Consider the following 26,010-nt stretch of genomic DNA (forward strand, 5'->3'; position numbering starts at 1 on the left):
TCAATGTGTTAACTAGTAAAAGGAGGGATTGTTCTCCAAGCGATTCATAAAATATGTATGCTCTGTCACTCCAAAGGTTTTGAAACCTTCCTGTACAGGTTTGGGGGTAGTGTTGCTCTGAAATGTATTGCTAACAGGTCACTGCCGTCTGCATAGCTCTCCAAAACTCAGTACGCACACAGCGAGGCCCGATGACCTGGTGTTTTCACAGGGCCATTTGCTTAAAGAAAAAAAGCTTTTTGAAAACTCTTTGCATTTTTGGATTTTTTTTTTCCCCCTAAGATTTTAGGATGAATGAGATGTTAGGATGAAGAAGGAAAACACTGCCAGGGCTCAATTTTGTCAACAAGTAGGTATGAACCGAAAGCCGTCTATTGTGAGATGGCTCTAAAGTGCGTTGTGTTACCTTTTAGGGTTTTAATTTCTCTCCTACTACAGAACAGGAAACATAGTCTGGTTTTAGTGTTTCCTTTTGTGCTGCAAAGAATCATTGTACATACAGTGTTAGATCGAGCTCCTCGATTATTTGTTTGGTTTTGAGTGAATGAAAAGATTCCCTGCTAAGAGCTCCACTGGACTAACAGAAAACAAAAACTTAAGGGAAAGAATAAACCTAGAAGGTTAATGCTAAGCTTCTCTCTCTCTCTCCTGCTACAAAGTCCTCCGCCATCTTGGTCGAACGTGCCCAGAGATGGATGAAAAAGCCTCTCTTTGCTGCGACTTTTGACAGACTTGTGTAACTCCTACGTATATAGGCTAAGTTTTTTGACCAATATTATGCCTGCGTGTGAAGCAAACACCCTTTGTAAAAGTGGATTTCCCTCTGGGGGATGGGGTTTCGGTGTGTGCTGACAGGAAGACCAGCGGCCTGGCCCCCTCCACGCCTCCGCCGAGGAAGGCTGTGAAGCGCCAAGGCACCCTGGGGATGCTGCCACTCCAGAAGGCCACAGCATGTGGGCTTTCCTCACAGCTAATGAAGGAGCGAGAGAGGCTTCCACTCACGGTCCCCCCTAAGGAGTTTGCTAGTAGCGCGTAGCAGGCAAAATAATAAGGGGAAGCCAAGAGCTTCTAAGGAATCCTTTGACAGACTTGTTAATGTCTTCCAAGTAGGAAGGAGTGTGCTGCTCCATAAAAATCACTCTTTTCTCACCACTTTACAGTAGAACAGCTTCCTCTAGTGATGATTTTTTAAAGTTAGGCCTGTACATTTTAAAGTGGTGTCTATACATTTAAATCCCTGATTCCACTTCCCTGTCTCCAGTCGTGACCTAGAACTTCCCCTCAGGCATGGCAAGATTTTCCCATCCCTTCCCCTTGGAAAGCTGCCACTCCAGAAGGCCACAGCCCGCAGGCTGTCCGCACAGCTAATGAAGGAGCCCGAGAGGCCCTCTGAGGTGACCCGCAGAAACGTTGCATACGGGGGCAACCAGCCAGTCCCCGGGATGATCCCCAGCCCACTCCCGAGGAACCTTCTCAGTAAGAGGATTCAGCCATGGTTGCTGACCATCATCACCCCCACCACAACCACCACCACCACGACCACCCTTCTGGAGCAGGCCATTCATTGAGGAGCATATAAAATGGGGGGAAAAGTAAAATATACACGCACACTCACTGAGAAACCCTCTGAGGAAAAGTCATTGTTGGCTTCGATGAACCTGCAAGCTGGTTTCCTTGCTGTATGCTGTTCAGGTCCTTCTAAGTGTGGTGTCTTCTCCACCCAGTCAGGCCTACCGGACCTGAACCATAAGCACTCCTCAGCAGCGTTCAGCAATGCAGGTCAATGTGTAGAAATCAGCGGGCTGATCAGAGGGAGAAGGACAGGATAAACTTGTACCATTTGGCGACATTCCGCTCGAGTGTTGTTTGTGTATTTGGTTGGGTTTGTTTTGAATGAAGGGAGAAAGCCACACAAGCTGTTTTTCAGACCAGCAGAGAATATGTGCTGTCTTGTGGTGTTCTTATCTGACCATTGTGATCGCTCAGGAGAAAATTCCAGACATGCAGTAGGGGCTTGATTGCTGAGCCCTCTCCTCAGCCTGCTCTCAACCATGGTGTGTTGTTTCCCTGTAGGTTAGAATCCAGGGCAAATACTTAAGAGGTGCCACATTGTCCAAGAGAAGGTGCTGGTGAAATGAAGTCCAGCCTGGAAAGTTAGTTTGGAACATAAACATAGTCCTTACCCTCCGAGCTTTCTCTTGTTCATTGTCCCATCACTGCTAACTCAGTCCAAGTTCTTGAGTTCTGAAGGTACAAGGACCTAACCTCTTTGAACAGCTGTCCCTGATGATAGCTTTCAGACCCAGCCCCCGTGGGGGATTATGGTTGCTCACGAATAATTCGGCAAGACAGAAGGATCTCTAACTGGTAGAATGTGCAAGAAGATATTCTTGTTCAGATGTGTCACAGGGGGCCTGTTGCCCCGGGTTACACGTGGAATCTACACTATCTGCACACACGGCCACCCACCCACACCTCCCGTTTCTCACGTTTGTAGGTGACCTCAGAGTGCTTGGTCATCGTGGCAGGAAGGGGTTACAAAGACCAAAATGGCAAATTCAGAAAAGCAAAGATTGTCCTGTACCTCAGCCAGCCGCGACTGCTCTGGAGACAGAGACAGAACTACTACCTCTCAGAGACCATCCACATGGTAGCTCAGTTTTCCTTTGCATGGTTGTCGCCATTAGGGGATGTATTGCATGAACTTGATATCTTCTAAAGATGTATTTATTCACTCATTCCTTTATTAAGATTTTGACAATATGCCAGGTCATGGGCCAGATATGAAGACGAAAAGACATGGTTCCATCCTCCCAAGAGCTCACAGTTCAGTGAGCCAGACAGACCTGAACATAAACAAAAGCAATAGAATGATTATGTGAAGAGCCCAGCTCTGACTGGGCCCAAGGAGGGCTGATAAATGGTGGTGGTAAGTTTGGCATCGAGAATCAGGAAGGTTTGAGAGACAGAGGCATGGTCCAGAACCAAGAACTAAAGAGCAGTGGGTGGCTGCCAGAGAGCTGGGGGAGAAGGTCGCCTCTACAGAGAGGGCCACCAGAACAAGTTGACAAACTTTCTGTAAAGGGCCAGGTGACAAGCATTTTAGGTTTTGAGGGCATATGGTTCAGACCACTGAACTCTGTTACAGCATGAAAGCCGCTCAAGTGTAAACAACTGTGTAGGCTGTGTTCCAATAAAGCTTTATTTACAAAGACAGGCAGTGGCCAAGGGCAGTCATATGCAGAGGTCTGAAGTCACACAGCAGGGTTGGGGGGTAGGGGACTCTAACAGCCAAGGCTGCCGTGGCAGATGCCAAGTTATGTGTCGGAAGGGTCCTGTAGCCAGGTGCCCATCAGCCCTGATGTTACCACAGGAATTCATGCAGGTAGCCCATTTTCCAGGAATGAGGTGAGTACCCCATCACTGTCAGGGTTTGCAAATGAAGGCAACATCATCTTGCTCTCTGTGGACTGGAATTGGAGCTACAGGATCTGATCTACATAGTTCGACCACAATAATTGTCCTTTTTTTCTTAAGCGATAAAATAGGGATGGGAGGAGGAAATGTAGGAATGGGTGAAAAAAGAGTAAATCCAAATAGTATTTCGAATCCCTGTCCACCAACACAAAACACTGGCACCATGGAGCTAATAGATACGCCAGGTGGAATAATTGGTAAGCACTAATAATAACTAATAGCTAACATTTACCAAGCACTTACCGTGAACCAGCTTATTACACGTAATAGCTCACTTAATCTCAGCAAGAGCCTTGTGAGGCAGGAACTGTTTCTAACATCAGTTTACAGGAGGGGGAAACGAGGTAGGGAAGGCTTCCAGGATTAGCTCAAGGCCACAAAGCAGAGCTAAGATTCGAACCCAGGTCTGTGAATCCAAAGCCCGTGATCGTTGGCTTTACGGGCATCCCCTGCATATACTGGGCAAGATGTGAGCCCCCACCCCACCCCCCGCTCCCGTAGGGACTGCCTCAGCAGGAAGACTCTAGCTCAGGGAGACTGTGGGTTCTATACACTCTCACGTGCCCCCTCATGTAACAACCAGCATACCACGACAGGTGTCTTCCAAGGACTTCCGTCCTTCCTGTGTTGTTCCTGGTCTTGACCACAGAGCCCAGTGATCAATTTCTATGGGGTGGTATACGAGAAGCAGACAGGTAAGAGGAAACAGGAGATTCCTTTGCTCTGATGCATTCTGAGATGCCAGGGAGGCATTCCTCAGTGCTGGTCATCGGCTGCAATGGGGAGACTCCAGACACCCTTCCCACCAGGCACCGCCATGGTGCGTAGCATCTACCTCAGGAGTTTGGCTCTGCCCGAGGGCCCTCAGACACACCAACACTGGTCACTGGTTGAATAGGTCTTGCTCTATTATCAGATATTAAGCTTTTAGGAGGAGAGTTTCTAGACATTTCTATTTTTGCATTAATGACTCAGGCCAGCAATCAGTGGTTGGTGATTAGCATAAGTTCTGAATATTTTTCCATAAGGCAAAGAGATTGTCTCCTTCTGCTATGAGCAAATGGAATAGTAAATTTTCTGGAGGTTTAACATTCCTGTAGGTTGAGATCTTGCCATCCCATTAAGTCCCCCAAAATAATGTTTTTTTCTTAAATTCATGCTAACTTAATAGAAGAGAGCTCTCGTGGTGATAGGTTTGTCAAACTGTTTGGCTTTATAATCTAAGGCCATAAGATGAATCAGAAATGTGTAATGTAGGAAGTTGCACTACAAAAGGAACCCAGCTAACATATAGATTGGTCCAGCACCTTAAAGGAAGAAGGGGCTGGAGAGCTCACATGTAGGAGCCTGCTACCCACATGCCACATGCCAGAAGGCATGGTCCCAGGTAATGCACCCAGCAGCTTTACACCGGGTAAAGGTAAGTATCATTTTTTCCACTTTTACAGGTCAGGAAACTAAGGTTCTGTAAACCCAAGCCTCTTAAAGTCACACAGGGAGTTAGAAAAGCCACCAGGAGCCAGTGCCAGGTCTGTCTGACTCCAGAACCTGTGCTCTTTCCACTATACCACCATGTAGCCACCAAAGTGAATATACAGACCTGCTTCTTAGAAAGCTTCAACAAGGCCAGCAGGACATCTCGGGGGGAGGAAATCCCACAGAAATCTAGACTTCATAGGGAAAATGAGCCAAGAGCTGGAGGTGAGAACCTCTGCAAAATTTTGCTGATGGGCACGGGGATCTAAAATGAAAAGGAAAAAAAAAAAACCTATTTTACTTTAATAATTAAACATTAGAGATCTTTAAACACACCCCTCCTTCCTTCTTCTACCTTAGCCACATCGGGGGAAGTGTCCCTGCCACTCACCATCCTCTACCTTATTCGTTCTGGGCACAAGAACCCAGCTCTCTCGCTTTTATACCACCCTCCCCAACTTTCTGGCCCCCAGGCTTCCAGCAAAACCCCAAGGCCAGTTGACCCTCTCGAACACTGAGGAATCATGCTCCCAACTGCCCCCGAACACATGAGCTGCCTTCCATAAGCCAGCTCTCAGCTGCAAAACCCTGAGGACAAGAGTGACATTTCCACGCCGTCACCTTTTTGTAACACCGGGTCGGAGTCTTAAAGAGGACAAGTAAATGAGCAGGGATTTGTATGGTCCCACTGTGCTTATCATTGAACAGCAAAGGTGTGTGCTCTGCTCAATGAGACCTGCCCAGCTTATAAATCATCGCAGGGACTAGCTGGGTTTTTAATGCCTTTTAAGTGAAGCCACAGCATCTATTTTGGAAGTGTGGCATAGGCTTAAAAACTCTGCTCCAGTGAGGAGACCGTGTGACTCAGCGTGCGGTGAATCCTGTGGCTGAAAAGAAAACAGAACGTCCGGGATGCTGGAGGACAAAGCATGACATTATGATGCTAGAGGTATTCTCTGGCGCTCAGCCACATCTTCAGAAGATTGAGACGACATTTGGAGTCCCAGAACACAAGGCTTGTCACTGGTGATTTATAGGAGATGAGGACAAGTTAATGACTGGGATACATCTTATTCGTTCCCATAGAAGAAACAGCCAGTTGAGTGTTGGGATAGATACATAGATAAATACGCCTCTTAGAAAGATTTGGCCTTCACAAAGGCCTCTGGGCTTGGAATCCGGCTGCTTGGGGTTACATGGAGTAAAACCCAGTATTTCATTGCATGACTTCTCTTGTCCATTCCACTGGAAAGCCCTGATGCTATTATATAAGCCTTTAAAATATATATATATAGGAAAACCAGAAAAGACCGATCTCTTTTTCCTCTTGGCTCTTCTTCCCTCCTCCCCTTTTAGGCACAGAGTACCAAGACATTGAGACTGAGAAAACCTGCCCTGAGTCACATTCACCTTCAGAAGACTCCTTTGTGAGAAGCTGAGGGCCTGGCCCTCCTCCTCCTCCTCCAGAGAACAGCCCGCCATTATCCACAGACCTCGCAGGCCTGACTTAGCGTGCTCTGCCCTGCCCGAGAACCCAAGGGTCCCTGTGTGGATTATCTGGCCAGTATGTGGTCCTTTAAGGCCCCAAGCATAGGCCTGTGATGAGGACTAAGGAGGTGGCTGTGGTCAGGAGTCCTCTAAACCCTTGGAGTAGGGCATTTTTCCCAGGCCGCCAAAGAGTAATGTTGACTAAGTGTGCAAATTCCCTTTGGCCCATCCCTCCCTTGGCTCCTGTGGGGACGTCCTGCTGACACGCTTTAGAACCCCCTCCCCCCCCTTCTTCAGGATGCTTCTCTGACGGAGGGCTCCAGCAGCTCTTCCGAAAAACCAGCCAAGGCTGGATTGCAATGAGGGGGTGGCAAAAATGACCCTGTTTCACAGAAGGGAGGGGAAAAAAAGCACATACTCAATAGATTTTGAGTGTGGTATTCTGTATTTTTGCAGCTTATATTTTCCAGATGAGCAGTTTAGAATACGTGATGTAAAGTACACACTGTACATTTGCTGAAAATTATATTAAAAGCACTATTTTAATTCTTTCTCTGTCTCATGCTGTAATCTCTAGTCTCTTTTTTTCTCTTGTGTTTTTGGGGTAGAATGATCTTGCAGCGGTTCTTTTGGAGAGTGTTTCTGGCTGTGTATGTTCTGTATTTGTGGGCTTTGAGTTCAAAAGAGCATGAGCTTTGGAGCCAAAACAGTCCTGGCTTCGAATCCTTACCCCAGCACTTGGTAACTGGCGTGGTGTTGACCAAGTGAGCTGACTCCTCCGAGCCTGTTTTATCACTTTTATATTGGAATGTTGACATCTGCTTTATACGGTTGAGAGAAGATTTAAATGAGGTCACGTGCGAAGGCACGAAGCTCTAGCACAGAATGGTCACTTGATAAAACGGTCATTATTCATGGCCACCCCAACCTCTGTTTGGAACAAGATGCTTCATGGCGCTGATATAGCTCCTACTCCTACGTTTTATGGGCCTGTGCTGTGGCTGTCTGGCTTTCCTTTCTGATTCTCCTACTGGGACAACTGGGAGGGAATGGCTTCCTCTCAGGATAAACCCACTGGTATTTGGTGGAGGCTCAATGTACAAGCGAGAGAATGAACAGCCTCAGACGCGTCAGCCTGTGAGGCTTTGACTTCAGTCCCTCTCCTCAGAGACAACAGCAGTATTTGCCTTCCCTCCTCTAGGGCCACACACCCTCCTATCAGCCTCACCCCCTGGATGGGGCCCCAGTTGTCTTCCCAGTCCTTGCCAGGATTCTTTGTAATTGGCTACTTTCTCCTCCACATCCTTAGTCCACTGACTGGACTCCTGCCACATGTGGACAGGTTGGTCAGGTGATGCCAGCCACTGATGTGCCTTTTACATTCGTTACATTGCCAGCCAGACTGGAGCTCCAGAAGCTGGTGCTTGCATTTTGTCTTCTGGGTGAAAGATGTAGGCTGGCCCCATTCCTATTGGGCCAGCCCTGGTAACTTTTTTCATATCCCCTTCCAGCCTGGATCTTGCCCGTGACAGCCTCATTCTTTGAAGTTGAGCTCACTTGAAATCAAAGCTTGTCAAGCTAATGTTCCTGGAAGATTGCACTCACCTCAGCCCTATGCTGTCTTTTCACTCAGGAGTCGGTGGCGTCACAAGCGAGTATGCTTGAGCGGGTTACCTTCTCTAAGGCCTGATTACCCAGCACACTGGTACCTTGAGGACTCTTTTTTAGCTTAGCCCTGCTATTTATGTGATTGTTTATGGTTTGCAAAGCAACATGATTTATTCTCTCCAGCATAAAGATCCCAAGAAAATGCAATTTTAACATTCTCCTTCCTGACGAGGAAAGATGCTGAAGCAGCTCAAAAATGCATCAGTGGTTCCTCCCGGGAACGGGGCTTCATTTACACTGGAAATTCAGCAGGAGGCAGAAGGAAGAAAGGAAGGTCTATTGCTTATGGTATTCCTGCTCGCAGTCCAAAATTTCACATTTGTGTTTCATCTATGCCCCAATTTCTTTTCTCTTGATGCCTTTCTTCCCATAAATGTGGTCAATTTATGGAAAGCTTACTCTCCATCCATTTTATCTTAACTTCGCAAAGATCTCTTATTTCTGATTTGGAGTCAAGAGACTCATCCTTCAATACTTGAACAGGTCCATAAGACATCTGGTCATACAGGTTGCTCAGCCAACTCAGGGAGAATGGGCAGCTTCAACTCACATCCAGCTGTCAGCAATGTCCTCTCAGCCACCATGGCCAAAAGGGGCTTTGAACCACATATACCTGTCATCCATCTTGATCCACATTTGAAAATCCAACTTTACCCTTTTCTCAGTCTTTGTGAAAGGGCTGGTTAGGCATCCAAGCATTTGGCTCAATCAAAATAAAAACAAGATGTTTCTATGCCCTCAAATATGGATTCTAAACTACTAGTACACCCACTTTGCAAAGAACCTGTCATCTTTTTTTCTTTGTTTTCTTTTTTAGGCTTTCCTACTTCAGGAACTACTGCTATAGAAATATTTCCATAACTCTGCAGAGAAATGTCTATAGTTAACACATAGGGCAGAAACTAACTTTTGCTTTTGAGAACGTACTTTTAAAAGTATAAGCTTGGGGGCGCCTGGGTGGCACAGTCGGTTAAGCGTCCGACTTCAGCCAGGTCACGATCTCGCGGTCCGTGAGTTCGAGCCCCGCGTCGGGCTCTGGGCTGATGGCTCGGAGCCTGGAGCCTGTTTCCGATTCTGTGTCTCCCTCTCTCTCTGCCCCTCCCCCGTTCATGCTCTGTCTCTCTCTGTCCCAAAAATAAATAAAAAACGTTGAAAAAAAAAATTAAAAAAAAAAAAAAGTATAAGCTTGGAACCCCGCATCAGGCTCTGCACTGACACCATGGAGCCTGCTTGGGATTCTCTCTCTCCCTCTCTCTCTGCCCCAACCCCTGCTCGCTTGCACTCTCTCAAAATAAACTTTATTAAAAAATAAAAACAATTTTTTAAAAAAAGTCTAAGTTTCCTGAGTTTCAGTGTTCCCAGGTATGAAATGCACAAACTTGCATTTATTGGATCCCCAAAGGAAGGCTTTTCAGATCTTCAAGAGTGTTTCAATGGGCAATCCTACCTCTCTGTTCCTTAAGTGTGTGTGTGTGGGTGGGGGGGGAGGTGGATAAAGAAAGAGCACAAAGGCAGAGTGACAAATGCATGAGTTGTTTCACCTGCAAAATACGAAACAGCACATGGGACTCAAACTTGCCATGACAGAAGTCAGTGGCCTCCTTTGCAAAGGAGACATTTGTCTATGATGTTCCTCTCCATCACCTGTCACTGAGAACTTTGTCACAACCCACAGGGGCATTTGAAATGTCTTCCCAATGCAATGAAAGTGGAAAGCCTCTGTCCTCAGGCTTTATGCCCAATGTAGCAATGGGATCCTTTCTTTCTCCAGATTCTTAACTCACCCCCAGGCCTAGCCTTGCATTTCTTCAAGGAATTATATATTGAGCCAACTATATTTTCATGGTAAAATTAGTGCTTAATATAAAGTTAGAAAAAAAAAGGCGCCCAAAGAAAATGGACATTACTTCAGTTTTTGCTAAAATAATCATGGTCTATATCTTTAAGTTTTTGCAAATGATTAGACATTACAATGCCATGTGAGTAAAGGAGACCTATCTATCTTGAACAGGACATTGGAGATAAGACTTTATTTAAATGTCAACTCTCCCTGTGAATGTGACACTTGAAGAAGCACAGTATTGTCAACCATTTCTTCAGGTGGTATCAGCAGATCAATCCCCCCAAATATCAGAGGCAGCTACTGAGGAGCTGAGCTACAGGACTCAGACCCATGCTGGGGTGACAACAGGAGTAACAAATACTTGGTGGTCCTCACTCTGACTAGGTGCCACCCTCTACTTTATGGCATCCTATGCTCCCTGGGAACCTGAGCACTGGGGAAGATGGTGAGTGGTGCCTCCATGCTTTCTATATTTCAAACTGAAATAGTAGGCTCCCCATAGCTGGGAGCAGTAGGGGAACAGGATGGCTTTATGTAAAAGCAGCTAGCAAGTTTGCATGTCAGGTCTACTGTTCACTAGCCTTGCCAGGCTCCAAGTCATGTCACCACTCTGACCCTGTCTTTATGTAGCTCGAAGATGGGAAGGCTTCAGCCTGCTTGGCAGAGTCATCAGAATTCCATGAATGTACAGCCTAGAATCAGTCCCCATGGGATTCAAGAAGTATTGAGTTTCATTGAGAGGCCTCATCCTTGGCCACATAAATACAAACCAGCTTCTATTTACCAATATTTTCTACTACTTTGTTTTTTGGAAACCCTCCTTTCCACTGGGTAGCTGGTCCCTTAATGACCTCTCAGTCAATTCCTTAATTTTTGAGTCATTTTTAGTTATTAAAACAGCATCACTTCTAGATCTGTCTCCTCAGGCAAGGGAAACAAAAGAAAAATAAACTGTTGGGTCTACACCAAGATAAAAAGCTTCTGCATAGAAAAGGAAACCATCAACAAAATGAAAAGGCAACTGAACGGGAGAAGATATTTGCAAAGGATGTATCCAATGAAAGGTTAATATCCAAAATTATAAAAATCTCATACAATTTCACACCAAAATAATAAATAATAATAATAATCCAATTAAAAAAGGGCAGAGGACTTGAATACACATTTCCCCAATAGGACATACAGATGGCCAGCAGACACATGAAAAAAAATGCTCAACATCAATCATCAGGGAAATACAAATCAAAACCACAATGTGATATCACCTCACACCTGTCATAATGGTTAGTATTAAAAAGATAAGAAATAGCAAGTATTGGCATCAAGTGAGGACGTGGAGAAAAAGGAACACCCACGCACTATTTTGGGGAATGTAAATTGTTACAACCACTGTGAAAAACAGTATGGGGCTTCCTCAAAAAATTGAAAATAGAAATACTGTACAATCCAGTAATTCCACTGACTACTGGGTACTTACTCCCCCCCCCCAAAAAAAAACCCAAAAACACAAATTTGAAAAGATATATGTACCCCTGTGTGTATTGCAGCAATTACGATAGCCAAAACATGAAAGTAATCTAAGTGTCCATTGATAGAAGAATAGATAAAGATATGGTGTGTGTGTGTGTGTGTGTGTGTGTGTGTGTGTGTGCGTGCGTGTGTGGTGGAATATTACTTGACCATAAAAAGAATGAGATCTTGTCATTTGCAACAACATGGATGAAACTAGAAGGTATTATTCTAAGTGAAATAAGTCAGAGAAAGACAAATACCATACGATTTCACTTATATGCAGAATCTAAAAAAATAAAACAAATAGACCAAAACAAAGCAGAAACAGACCCATAAATACAGACAACTGGAGGTTGCCAGAGGGGATGGGCAAAAAAGATGAAGTGGGAAGGCCAAGCTTCCAGTTATGGAAAGAATAGGTCACCGAGATGAGAGTTACAAGGTATGGAGTATAGTCAATGATACTGTAATAGTGTTCTATGGTGACAGAGGGTAGCTACACTTGTGGTGAGCACAGCATAAGACATCTTTATGGAATCACTACGTTGTACACCTGAAACTAATGTAACATTGGATGTGAACTGTACTTCAGGTTTTTGTTTTGTTTTGTTTTTAAAGCAGCTTCGCTATACTTGAGAACTCCAGGCACACATGCTGTTCAAGCCTTCCCCAATAAGAACAGGCCTAGGGACCTGTAGCTCTGGGGGCATGGAGGGAAGGGAGTTTGGTGTGATGTCTCGCTCCATCTTCCTCTTCCCTGCCCAAACCCACCTCCAGACCAAGGTGTGGAAGTAAAGAGAGAAGCCCAGTTTGCTTCCTGGACTATGGACTCCAGCCCATGGCTAACCTTGCTGATGGAGCCCCTTCTATGAAGTGCTGGTGTAGAAGCAGCATGCCCCAGAGTAAGCCAAGTGAAAGAAGGATTGCTTCCAAGAAGCTCCCCTGAGCTCTGGAGCTCCATTTGGAGAAGCAGCTCTAATTTCAGGCAGACTTTCACTTGCCACCCATGGGCTTCGTTCCCTTGCAGAAAGCACCCGTTTGCCCTACACTGGGTTAGTCCCTGGGAAACCTGCTATACCTCCAGCCTCACCTTTCCTCCTAGCCTGGGTTCTGGGTGTTAGGTAGGAGCCAAGCCATTATCTCCATCTCCCCAGCTGTCTCTGATAGTGTACCCAGTGTACAAGATGTTAGCCTCCCCCCCTTAATACAATCCTGGACTTTGGTGATCCCGTTCCCTCAATTTTGAGGCAGAAAACCAGTCAATGCCTTTCTTCATAAACATCACTTGTCCCCCTAAACGGTGTCCCCTCACCCCCTGTTCAGCCCTGTGTGTGTGATGGCAGGGGCACAGACAAGATATGGGGAAGGAGAGGAGATAGCAGGGACAGCTTTTCTTAAGAGGGAAAACCCCCCAACGTTTCCCCTGACCTGCCCCCACCACCACCTTATGCTACCATTATCAAGAGAGGAAGGCCAGCTACCAGGTGGCCCTGATGATAGATGACAGTCCCTCCAGAGAAACCTCCAATTTTTCATAATGAACATCCATCTTTCTCTAAGTGCTCAGCACTTTCTAGCCTTCAGGTAGTTAATTATTTGTAGATTTCACACTTAATGAAAGAGTATTGATCCAGGGCCCGGTGTGGAGCCCTGTGCCCTAGGAGGCCCTGTGGCGAGGTCCAAGGAAACACTGTACTCAATAAATTCGCAATTTAGATGGAGGAAAAACAAGCCTCCGTACAGTAGGAGGACCTTTATGACACAAGTATACATCGAGGCACTGGTGTTGAGAAAGAGACACCATGATGGGAATTCAGAGAGGACAGAATCCCTAAGGATCAGAGCAGCCAGATGAAGCATTCTCAAGGAGGTGGGGTGTGCAAAGGCCTCAAAGGAAAATGTTCTCACTTAGGCTTCAGGTGTGATGCTTCACTCTGTCCATTAGAATGGGTTTCTGGAAAGAGGCAGGAAGTAGTTGCAGAGGTAAAATCTCTACGAACAGACACGAGGATAACCATAACAACACACCAAGCACTAGGCTAAATTCTTTACAAATGCCGCCTCCTTATCTCAGCCTTGTAAACGCTCTGTGCAATAAACCTTTCATTTCTGTCCTGTTGATCTCAATTTGAATCTTGGTTTCTCTACTTGCCATCTATGCAGCTACAGTTTTCTTGTTAATAAGGTGAAGGTAATCATGTCCACTTTGTAGGAATACCATGAGAATTCTGTGGAATAATGTATATAAGGCACTTAGTACTATGCCTAGTACCCAGAAAATGTCTAAGAAAATTAAGGGTTCTTCCTCCATTTTTAGTGCATAGGAAATCTGTTCCCTTGTATTGCCAGGTATCCAACCGAGGTTGAAATTTCTAACAGGACTAACTTGCATGGGTAAATAATTATAACAGCAATTATCTCCCTGAGGATCATTATTTGCCATCACCATTTGTACCCACTGAAATTACACGCATTAGAAGCAGTCTCCCATTGGCAGATAAACGTAATTAAATTGGAAGAATGACATCAATGCCTGATTGGATTAATAAAAGAAATTTATTCCCCAGAGGTATTTCAGAAATGTTTCTCCAGGCTGGATCATATTTTTTTTTTAAAGCTTGTACTCTGAATTCAAATTATGTATTAATTTCTTTCCCAAATCAGCATACATTCAACCCTTATAAACACCAGGTACCTCTGAGAAGCTAGGACTATGATGGTTTTATAAACCACACAAACTGATACCAATCGTCCCGATCTTTCTGTAAAATAGATCTATGAATGACAGCATTTTGTGATAAAGTCAATTCAGCAGACATTTCAACTGGATGACATGTTTCTTGGGTTGAGAATTTTAAATAATGGGCAGGTGCTCCTGGGTGGCTCAGTCAGTTTAGCATCTGACTCCTGATTTTGGCCCAGGTCATGATCCCAGGGTCATGAGATTGAGCCCCGCATTAGGCTCTGCACTGAGTATGGAACTTAAGATTCTCTCTCTCTGCCCATCTCCTCTGCTCATGCTGTCTCTCAAAAAAAAAAAAAAAGTGTCAAGGGTAGAATATAATGTGGTCACTTCACAAATTTAAATGATTTTTTTGTCCTTAACTCTCCAAGTATCTAATGGCTGTATGCAGATCTGGATCAAAATAACTTTAAAAATTGAGTTTACAAGTGATTTCATTCTTATGAATTCCACTAGTAATGATAGTTGGGCCCAAATTCATGGACCATGACAAAGGAATTTTCCTTTTCCTTGTGTACATGTCCAATACTCGGATTGTTCCTATAGTTATGAACACAGGTGTACATTTTCATTTCTAAATCTTTGCCTAATGTTTATCACTCCAAAAGTCTGAACTGGTATCTGTTAAATAAATTTATATACAGCTCATCATTTATGAATTTGGGTGGCAATCTACATTGGTGTTCCTCTTAGGTACTTGAAATATGTCTGTAAAGTAGAGATAAGAAGGGCATAAAACTTGATTTTACCACTGGAAAAAATCCAGAAGAGGAAAAGTGTCTTTCCCAGTAATCAGAGAGGAAAATAAAACCATCTCGTTATTGAGTTATGAGATGGTTGTCAGAGAAGGTCACAAGGTTTTACTGGTCTGGAAGAGCAATTCAATCACTTTTACATTTCCATACACGAAAAAGAAATTTTCATACAAAACTATTGCCGAAGTAAAAATGGGCACATCTAATATTTTATTGCACACCTGAAAATGTCCTGAGTCTACACTATAGTTTGCTTTGAGAAGTGAAATGTACCATCAGACAAAACCATCAGACCAATGTACCACTGAATGTACCATCAGACCAAACCAAATTCATTAATTATCTAACCTGATAAGACTAAAGGTGAGGTGCAACGACATTGATACTATCCTCAACTCTTTTGAAAACCATGTAATCATCTTTCTAAATATTTACCAGAAACTGAAGCTTTTGGAATTATAAAGATTCTTGTATTGTCATTTTTATTTCTCTTTTTTTTTCCCAACATAAGGTCATCTTTTCTAGAGACTAATGCGAACGGATGGCTCATCTTGATGATTAAATCATCAGTAGTTACATGTTGTATAAGTTAGTAATGGAGGGTGTTAATATCACCAATTCTCTACCTGTGTAGGCTCAGATTTATGGTCATCCTTTATTGATAAAAATCTGCACATTCTATCTGGAGTATAGTGGGTATAGAGACATAGTTCTGTTCCTTGAATGCTGATGCATACCTCTTAGCTTTCAAATTTCTAAAAGAGAAAAATGCAAAATGATAGCTAAAGAAAAGGCTTTACTCAACCCAGTTCATTTACAGAGGTTTCATTACTTCATACTTAATAATAACCACAATAATGATACTGACTCTTTATGAGATCAGCATTAATAATCTACAAAAATGCTTAACAGAAAGGTGCACTATCATAAAAAAAAAAAAGAACCTGTGAAACCATTTTCAAAGACAAAAGTAGTAACTCAAAAAATAAAAAGCATTGCCATATGCCAAGACTGGATGGATCAATACTTGGAAAATGTAACTTCTCCCTAAATAATTTCAATGCAATCCCCAAGAAAATATGAACAGGAGTTTCTATGGAAATTGACAAATTGATCGCAAAATTCAAATGGAAGTGCTCAAGAACAGCCATCATAATTCTGAAAATAAAAAGAACAATACATGAACAGTAGCCTTCTCAAAAACCAACATGTTAAAAAAAAAAGCTCTAGTTATTTAAAAAGGTGTGGCATTAGCACAGACCAGATAAATAGATCAAAGGCTCAGGATAGCATTCATAAACAGACACTTATATGAGAGAGATGTAGAATATATTAAAAGAAAGCATTTCAAGTTATTGGGAAAACATGGGACTATTCAAATAATGATTTGGGGAGAGAATTTGGAAACAAATCTAACTCATTGCCTCTCACCAATGAAAAATAAAATCCAACATAGCTTACAGAGCTAAAAATCTTTCAAAACTGTAAAGGATTTAGGGGAAACAGGATAACACATTTATGGTTTGGGGATTTTCTAAAAAGATCCAAAATTTAAAAATCAATAAAAGGATAGATATATTTCAGAATTAAAATATCTTGGAAGAATCAATATTGTTAATATGTCCATACTATCCAAAGTAATTTACAGATTCAATGTAATCCTTATCAAAATACCAATAGCATTTGTTTACAGAGCTACAACAAATAACTCTAAAATTTGTATAGAACCACAAAAGACCCCAAATAACAAAGCAATCTTGTGGAAGAACAAAGCTGGAGGTTTCACAATCCCACATTTCAAGATCTACTACAAAGCTGTAGTAATCAAAACAGTATGGCCCTGGCATAAAAATAGACATATAGATCAATAGAATAGAAACCCAGAAATAAACTCATATTTATATGTTCAATTAATCTATGACAATGAAAGAAAGAAAGAAAGAAAGAAAGAAAGAAAGAAAGAAAGAAAGAGAATATACAATGAGGAAAAAATAGTCTCTTCAATACACGATGCTGGGAAACTGGACAGCTCCATGCAAAAGAATGGACTGGACCACTTTCTTACACCACACACAAAAATAAACTCTAAATGGGTTTAAGACCTAGGATAAAAATCCTAGAAGAGAACATAGGCAGTAATCTCTTTGACATTGGCCTTGGCAACATTTTTGTAGATCTGTTTCCTCAGGCAAGGGAAACAAAAGCAAAAACTATTGGGACCACACCAAAATAAAAGACTTTTGCACAGTGAAGGAAACCATCAACAAACAAAAAGGCAACCTACTGAATGGGAGAAGATATTTGCAAATGATATATCTAATAAGGAGTTAATATCATATCCGAAATATGTAAAGAACTTATACAACTCAACACCAAAAAAGTATGATCCAGAAGTTACATTTCTCTACACCTACCTTAAATAAAGGGGTGGAGTCAGAGGAAGGAGATACCATGGCATGATAGGATTTGGGTCTTCAGGATCCTGGGTGATTAGTAATGGAGTTCTTAGCCACCCCCTAATCCTTCTCCATCATAACATGCATGTAGAGCATGGTTGGGTGTACAGCTTCATTTCCTTTTCCTGACATCCCCATTAAAATCCCACTGCCTCCATTGGTTTAAATTCTACCCATCCTTCAACATCAAGCACAAATATTGTATAGAGCCAGAGTACTCTCTAGGTTTAGCTCATTAAACTTGGCTTTTTGCCAAATATTCAATACCTTTTTCACATAATAATTCCCATGTGATGTCTTACCCATCCCAGATATTCCCAGAATGATCGTGGTAAAGCATCCTTCAAACTCAGGCTTGCCCCTCTACTGGAGTCTCACAGGCAGAAGCTGGGCTAGAGGAATCTTAACATACCAGCAAGCTCAATGGTGAGTCAGTGGAGATGTCACTGATCCATATCCCCCCCTGCTACTCTTTCACCAAAGATGATAGTTTCCCACTAGATCCCACAATCTTTTGCTTTCCCAGCACTTACACTCACTGTATTAATCATGTTTAGTTCATGTTATGTTTCTTGTATTGAGATATATTCTGTACAGGCAATATCTGTGTCTTGTTTAGCTCTAACAGTGCTTAAGATAACACCTATACATACAAAAGTGCATTAAGTATTTTTTAAAGATTTTTTAAATGTTTATTTTTGAGAAGGAGAGAGAGAAGGAGAGAGAGAGAGAGAGAGAGAGAGAGAGAGAGACAGACAGACAGAATCCAAAGCAGGTTCCAGGCTCTGAACTGTCAGCAGAGAGCCCGACCCAGGGCTTGAAACCATGAACTGCAAAATCATGACCTGAGCCAAAGTCAGACGCTTAACCAACTGAGCTACTCAGGCATGCTAAATATTTTTAATGCACTCAGTATATTTCCTGTCCAGTAGCCTAAAAAGGTAGAAAACATTGCCAGGGGGAAGGTCTGATGCCCAGAGCCATTCTAACCACATACATCTTCCATGAGTGACCAAATGTCTCTTAAGATTACATGAAGAAAATCAGAACCAAAAATATCTGGTCATTTCCCATCTCCCTTTAGCCTAAATTCAATCAATCACTCTGGACTGATAATTCTTCGTGCCTGGACAGGACTTTAGAGTTCCCACAGGTTTTCTATAGTCAATGTGATCTTTCTTGATTCTCCAACAACACGAAGAAATAACTGGAACTTCAGGGGTTAAGTGGCTTACCCAAGGCTACCTGGCTAGTAAGTGACAGAGCTGGAATTAAGAGCCTAATATACCTTCCTCCAGGACTTGAGTGTTTTTCCTTCCACCATACTACTTCTGTCTTTTCAGGGAAATTGAGAGTCTATTCCTGATCTGAGGTACAGGTGAATATGGGACAGGATCAGTACCCAACCACAGCCTGGGGATACCAAGATTTCATCTTCAGGTAGGTTGGATCCATGTACCATCCAGGTACATGGATCCAGGGAGTCATATGCAATTTCATAGACCTTGTAGTAATGGTGGACAGTGTATCAATTCTCAGCCCATCCTTCTGAGAGACAACTGATTTGTCCATTCGGCTAGAGTGGAGCACTTATGTCAGGGGGCAGGCAGGATCTGGGATATCTTTGAGGTTATCAGTCTTCTCTGAGTTCTAGAATGCACGCCCTTTTCCCAATGTCTACATTCTTCCAAGACACTGAGTATAGCCTGGATTATTTATGAGTTCCCTCTGAATCTATCTAGTGCAAACTCTGCAGAATGGGCCACTCTTCTAGAAGAGTGAAATCAGCAGTCTTTTCTCCCTTTTCTCTCTGCTAAGGTCAATTTAAGGAAATGAGGTCAACTCACCTTGAGCACTTAGAGCATGAGAAACTGCCCCCGTCTCCTCCAGAAGTCCCACTGGATGTTGGCCAGCATGAAAGTGCTGAGGTCATGTCACCTTAGGTTAGGCAGACTGGGGATACTATACCCTAAACCCAATGAATGTTCAACTCTCATGGGAAAAAGTTTGGGATTACTTCTCCAAAAGACCCTCAAGGCAGACCCCAGGGATTTCTTCTGAATGCATTCGCTCCAGGCATGTGAAACCACAGCCTCACTTGAGATATCCCAGCAACCACCAGGGTAACCCAGGTGCAGCCTGAGATATGAGGCAGTTTTCACAAATTAAGCAGGACATTTCTCATTATACCAGATGGCAAGATCAAATGACCTGCAGTGCAGGAAGTCACTGCTGTTTTTCCTCCTTACTGTTCTACCCTAAAAATGCAGATTATCCCAGAGAGCAGCTGAGAAATAAAAATAGCAGCTATTATTTATTGAGGCCCAATTATGTGGCAGCCACTGCCATAAGGTGTTTTAAATTTATCCACACAATCAATTTTATAAGGTAGGTACAATTATCTCATTTTTCACAAAAGGTAAGAGGTCCTCAAAGTTCCTGTTAAGAATAGGGGAGCTGGAATCCAAGTCCCAACCTCAGTGACTTCTGTCTCCACTAGAGGGCGCTGGCCTCTGTTTTTCTAGTCTTGGAAGAATGCCATCAGTTGATGGTTTTGATGGGAATGGTGGATTCTGGGGATCAAGAAACTCTTTAGGCTCTGAGTGGAAAGCCTTCTATCCCAATTTGGGACAACCAGCCCTTGGGAGGGTTCGGTAACAATATCCACACAAGCCACCATGTTGCACTCTCTGTGGGCTCTGTTAGGCATAGATGCCTTGTTAGTCTTGAGATGTCCATGTAATAAAGTGATTCAGATTTCACAGAGATTATGACATCGGAGACAGCTTCAGGAAGAGCAAGCAAACCCCTTGGTTGACTGCCCACTCTGAGGCTTCATGACACTGGCTTTCTCAGGCTGAGTAGCAAAGTGTCAGAAATGGTGACAGTGGTAAAACACCCTGGGCAGTAGGAAGTATTAGCAAACAAACAAACAAACACAAAAACCCACCACTGATTGAACATGGCCACATCCAGGGAAATACCAGCTCAGAGATAAGTGACAGAATTCTCTGGACTCTGTCTGCATGTGTGTGTGTATATGTCTGTCTGTCAGGGGGGTGGGAAGGAGGAAGTGGTCAGTGGTATTTGGCTTAGCAGGAATAGTGGCAACATCCATAGCTCTGATCAACAGAGCTTCCAGCTATGATGGAAATGCTCTATATTGCACTGTTCAGTATGGGAGCCACTAGCCACACATGGCTTTTGAATATTCAAAATATGGCTAGTGCAACTGAGGAGGTGACTTCTGATTTAATCTGATTTCAATTAACTTAAATAATTACTTGCAACTACCGCTACTATATTGGGGACTAGAACTGCAGGCCCAGAACATCACACTATACCCCCACTTAAAAATGAAGAGGCTAGGAGGCATGGCCTTCTCTTTCTGCAGAGTTTACAAGTCGAAGGTCTAGAAAGTGTCCATTGGCAACCATTACTGATTGCTCAAGAAACCGCAGCCACCACCCTTCTTCTTCTTCTTCTACAACAACAACAACAACAACAACAACAACAACTCTTATGCGAGGTACAGAGGTTACAGTAAGGTCAGTGTTACATCCCCCTTGTCCTCATCACTGAGCTCTCCAGAGCTGGCTCTAATCTCAACCACTTCCACACTACTCTTCTGAGGAATTCCAGCTGCTCTCTACCATTACTAGAAGCCCTAAGGAACTTGCCAGACTGTTTCAGGGTATTTATGCCTAAAGAAAAGCCACGTGGCCATATCTAATCTATTCCTCCCCATGCCTTTCTGGTCTCAAGGGGATTCTGCAAGGCTTGCCAACTCCCCAGCCTTCACTCTATCAGTAAGACAACTACTCTTGAAGCATCCTCTGACCTCCCTGGGGGTTCCGTCATTAAGTGACCCCACCCTGGAATGATTGGCAGGAACTCAAGTTACCTCCTTTGAACACACACCAGGACTTACTTCTGTGTCTCACCCATCCCCTGATTCTCTCTTCTCCCACCTGAGAAGATTTTTATTTAGTGGGTAATAAAGGGGAGAAATTACTTCCGACCAATCACCATCCTTCAAGGCCTTGGAGTTTGATATTCAAAGGTCCAAGCTTTTAAACTGTTCTCTCTGCTTTTCTCATCTACCAAAACTACATTGAGGCAGCAGATACTTTGCAAGGAAAGGACTAAAAGGTTTAAAAAGTGGAGTGTATGTGGGTAACTAGAAACATATTGTATTGTTAATCCTGCAAAAATATTCAGGCACAGAGATTGAGCCTCAAAGCTTATAGGGAATCTGCAGCAAGATTTAAAGATTCTTTATCTCCCATCTCAACCTCCATATAGCCCATCTCTGAAAATATGGGCTTTCAACTTTTCTTGAAAGAAAAAATACATTAGAATTGAGAGCTCCTTTTGTTATCTTTCCATGTCAAGAGTCTGGCCTCGCATTTGATTTGATTTGCAGGCTGGAGCCTAACCATGTTATTTTCCTCAGGACCCATCCGGGATCGCAGTCAGCTCATACTCTCCCAAGCCAATGTGAATATTGATGTGGTGGAGTTCATTGCCAACCACTGATCTCCAACTCCTCCTGTACAGTTCTGCTCCTCACTTCCATTTCTCCAAGATCATAAGGAGCCATGCTGAGTGTCTGTGCTTCTGGGAATGAGACAAACTTAAATCAGCCCCCCTTCCCTCCCATGCCCCTACTGGTTTCCAAGGACCATTTGTGTTTCTAAAGATAGCCATGTCCTATGGAAGTTGAAAGGCATCGCTGTGATCTAAGACGCTACGTGAAACCTGAATGGAGTATCACATTCTAATCTCTCCATGAGAGAAGGAACAATTAGCATTCCTTGGATAGAAGGCCATTTAGACTAGAACCAGTAGAAATGATATATCCAGAAGAGGCCAGAAGCCAAGAGTGAAGTGCTACAACATTGAGGAAATGCACATTTTCCATTTCTTTCTTGAGTGGGTAGCTTCTTACAGAGGGAAAACCATAATTAACCCAGAGAATCAAGAAAATAGTTCAGCAGCCATTTTTTGACCACCAAGAAGTTCTGTGCTAGGCTTGTCCTCAGGGATGTACATCTAGCAGGGAGAGTGAGGTCAAAAACAGTTAAGTAGAGCACAAAGCAAAACATGGAAAGCTCTTTAAACTGAGCATATAGAAGAGTATAATCATCAGTACACCTTTCACCCAGAAAATTCAGTGGGAGCTAAAGCAACTTAAATATGTCTAACTCCTCCTTGGGGTTGTCATTTACCCCTTAACTTCTTTAGCTAAAATTTACTGTGCACAAAATCTATAAACTCTTTGTAAAGTTGGGTGCTTATTTCTCGACTTCTACATGGAAAGGTACAAGGAATGACCATTCCGATCCCAGAGAGTGCCACATTCTCAAGAGGAAGGAAGGGGAAGGAGACAGGGCAGTCAATACCCAGCAGAACCATGCATGACTCCATGCAACACGAACCAGTGGCAATTGTGATTCCTTCAGCCAGAGAAGAAAAAGAAGGATAACCCATGTCATGGAGTGCCTTCTGTATGTCACATTCTGCCTGAAGCTATTCCCATAACTTCTCATTTATTTCTCCCAACGTCCTGGGAAGTATTACTATATCTATGTGGTAGAATAATGCGTTTGAAATATTGATGAGCTCTTCCTTTTTGTGTTTGCTTTTCTCCCTTGGCCCTTTCCTCCTTTCGGTGAGGTAGGCCATTTTGTGTTTGTTGATTTAAGGGAGGAATGTGGTAACAGGTAGCGGAGAACAGAGCCATTTTAAAAGCCAAGGCCCTTTAGAAGTAGGGATCACTGAAGCCTGATAGTTGGGCTGAGTAATAGAAGCCACTACCTCCAACTCAAAACCATCCCGCCAACTAGAAAAATGTTCCCCAGGCTGGGAAAAGGAGTCAGAAAAGAAGTAAAAAGAGGCAGCACACGTGTTGGGGGACCCTGTGAAAGTGGCCTTATGCCCTTATCCCTGCAATGACTCACAGTAGATGTAAAAATCCCCAAATTCATTTCTGGGATGGGAGAGTAAGATGACTTCTGTCTGATTTGCTGGATATTGTGGCAGGGAGGCCACTCGGATCCAGAATGGGTTACAAGATGTGTCATGCAGTGGTGTGTTGGAACCAGCTAGCAAGAGCTGGTTGATAAATTATCAGGACTTTTGTGAGCTGAATTAGTAGCTAGAAATCAGCATGATGGGAGGAGTATTTACACCCCAGAAGTTGTCAAACGCCACAGATCAGGAGTTGCTTCTTTCCATCCCCCATCCCTCAGAGCTAGTTGCTAAACATTTACCAGCACACAGCTGGAGGTAGAAAACGACTTAGGGTCAGAGAATGGCTACCTGTCCTGTCCTCCCAAAAACTGCTAAGGAGGAGAGGAGAGAGTTCCAGATGGAGTCTCCAGGTAGGAAACTGTCTCTGGCAGCTGCATGGATAAACCACAGAGACTTGCACAGCGGGAAGACAGTTCAGTAGATGCCCAAAAGACATCAAGAAACAGTTGAGACTTGGAGTGATACTGTTTTCAAATAAGTCACCCACAACATATATACAAACCTAGGGGGAAAAAATCCACAAGAAATCCCAAATGATTTGACAGTACATGTCTTACATTATGTAGAATAGGAATTCAAAGTATAAATGAAACTTACAGAAAAATAAAATTACATAAATCACACACCTGAGTTTGTGAAATTGGTATCTGCTACATCTATTTGACAGATAAGAAATGTGAAGGTTGGAGAGGTTGTCTCACCCCAGAATCTCAGTGTCTATCTAGCTCCCTGATCTCTGCTGTTGTTACTACATTGGGGGAACCAAAGGTAGGGCCAGCAGAACTGGGGGTGAGGGAAATACCACCCAGAGCTGATTTGGGGAGCAAAGCCTAAAATTGGCACAAGCCACAAAAAAAGTAAAATCCTTCCTAAGTCCCAACCAAAATCAAGAATAAGCTCCCACACTTCTTGTCTAGTAGAAGAATAAAAACACATTAAACAGGGAGATGAAAAGGCTCCCTTTGAGCTAGTCAGGTTTTGCTAACTAATTTAGGAGCAGGGTTTAAGGGAGGGGTGGGAGGGGAGATTATTAATCCAGCTGATGACAAAGGGAATGAAAAGGCAGGAGGTCACAGAGACCAAGGAGGGGGAATGTAGCCATGGCCCCATGGGGGAGGAAGAGGTAAATTCAGTGGGAACCAAGCAGTGGGCTACAGAGTCCTGCGTGTGGGGCCTGAGCATAACTGGGGTCAGCTTTCAATAAGCCTTTGAGGACAATGGATGAATGAGGTTACTATGAAAGGGCAACTATACCCCAACTTGATGGCCCAGAGGAAGAATGCATTGATAGAGCCTGAAACAGTGTGCCATCTTTCAGGGCAAGGTGTGCACTCACTCATCCACCCTGCCCTGCCTGCTTCAAAACACATGCCCACCACTGAAATGAGCATAGTGCTCTGACCAACACCAGGACAAGGGAGTCAGGTGGAGTTCAGGGACCAGGCCCTGGAATCTTCTAAAACTAAGTAAATGGAAGAGCCTTTCCAGGGAAGCTTCTTTTTAGCAACTGCATCCTTCCACACATGGGGCAGCACCCTGGGCCTCAGCTCACCTAGGGAGAGGACCATACCCTGGCCTTTTACTTCCTGCTGCCAGGGTCTGGCTAAGTCTCCCCTGAAAGCCTTGCCTCCCTGCTCTTTGGAGGGACACCTCAGCATACAGTTCCTCTAACTAAATAAAGTGCCCCAGCTATGCTGGTCATTAAGGTTATTTTTATTTATTTTTTTCAGTTTCCTGGCTTTTATTTATTTTTACATATAATTTATTGTCAAGTTAGCTAACATACAGTGTATATAGTGTGATCTTGACTTTGGGAGTAGATTCCCATGATTCATCGCTTACATACAACACCCAGTGCTCATCCCAACAAGTGCCTTCCTCAATGTCCATCACCCATTTCCCCCCTCTCCCCTGCCCCCCATCAACCCTCAGTTTGTTCTCTGCATTTAAGAGTCTCTTATGGTTTGCCTCCCTCTCTGTTTGAAACTATTTTTTCCCCTTCCTTTCCCCCACGGTTTTCTATTAAGTTTCTCAAATTCCACGTTTGAGTGAAAACGTATGATATCTTTCTCTGACTGACTTATTTCACTTAGCATAATACCCTCCAGTTCCATCTACGTTGTTGCAAATGGCAAGATTTCACTCTTTCTCATTGCTAAGTAGTATTCCATTGTATATATAAACCACATCTTCTTTATCCATTCATGAGTTGATGGACATTTGGGTTCTTTCCATGATTTGAGTATTATTGATAGCATTGCTATAAATATTGGGGTACATGTGCCCCTATGAATCAGCACTCACAAATGTGTGGCCAACTAACCTTTGACAAAGCAGGAAAGAGTATCCAATGGAAAAAAAAAAAGACAGTCTTTTTGGCAAATGATGCTGGGACAAATGGCCAGCAACATGCAGAAGAATGAAACTGAACCACTTTCTTACACCATACAAAAAATAAACTAAAATAGATGAAAGACCTAAATATGAGGCAGGAAACCATCAAAACCCTAGAGGAGAAAATAAGCAACAATTTCTTTGACCTCAGCTGCAGCAACT

The 26,010-nt window shown here is 43.3% G+C and overlaps 1 protein-coding gene across 1 annotated transcript in view; it reads left to right on the forward strand.

The window, feature by feature from the left end:
• The window catches only part of SLCO3A1 (solute carrier organic anion transporter family member 3A1), a 311,249-nt gene extending 304,257 nt beyond the window's left edge, over positions 1–6,992 (forward strand). The window contains exon 11 of the mRNA XM_019460169.2: positions 6,310–6,992. Coding sequence (XP_019315714.1) covers positions 6,310–6,392 — 83 coding nt within the window. The 3' untranslated portion in view covers positions 6,393–6,992. The remainder of the gene's footprint in view (positions 1–6,309) is intronic.
• Positions 6,993–26,010: the final 19,018 nt, after the last annotated feature.

The sequence above is a fragment of the Panthera pardus genome, unplaced genomic scaffold (genome assembly GCF_024362965.1).
Source record: "Panthera pardus isolate Hobbes unplaced genomic scaffold, ASM2436296v1 HiC_scaffold_24, whole genome shotgun sequence".
Lineage (NCBI taxonomy): Eukaryota > Metazoa > Chordata > Mammalia > Carnivora > Felidae > Panthera > Panthera pardus.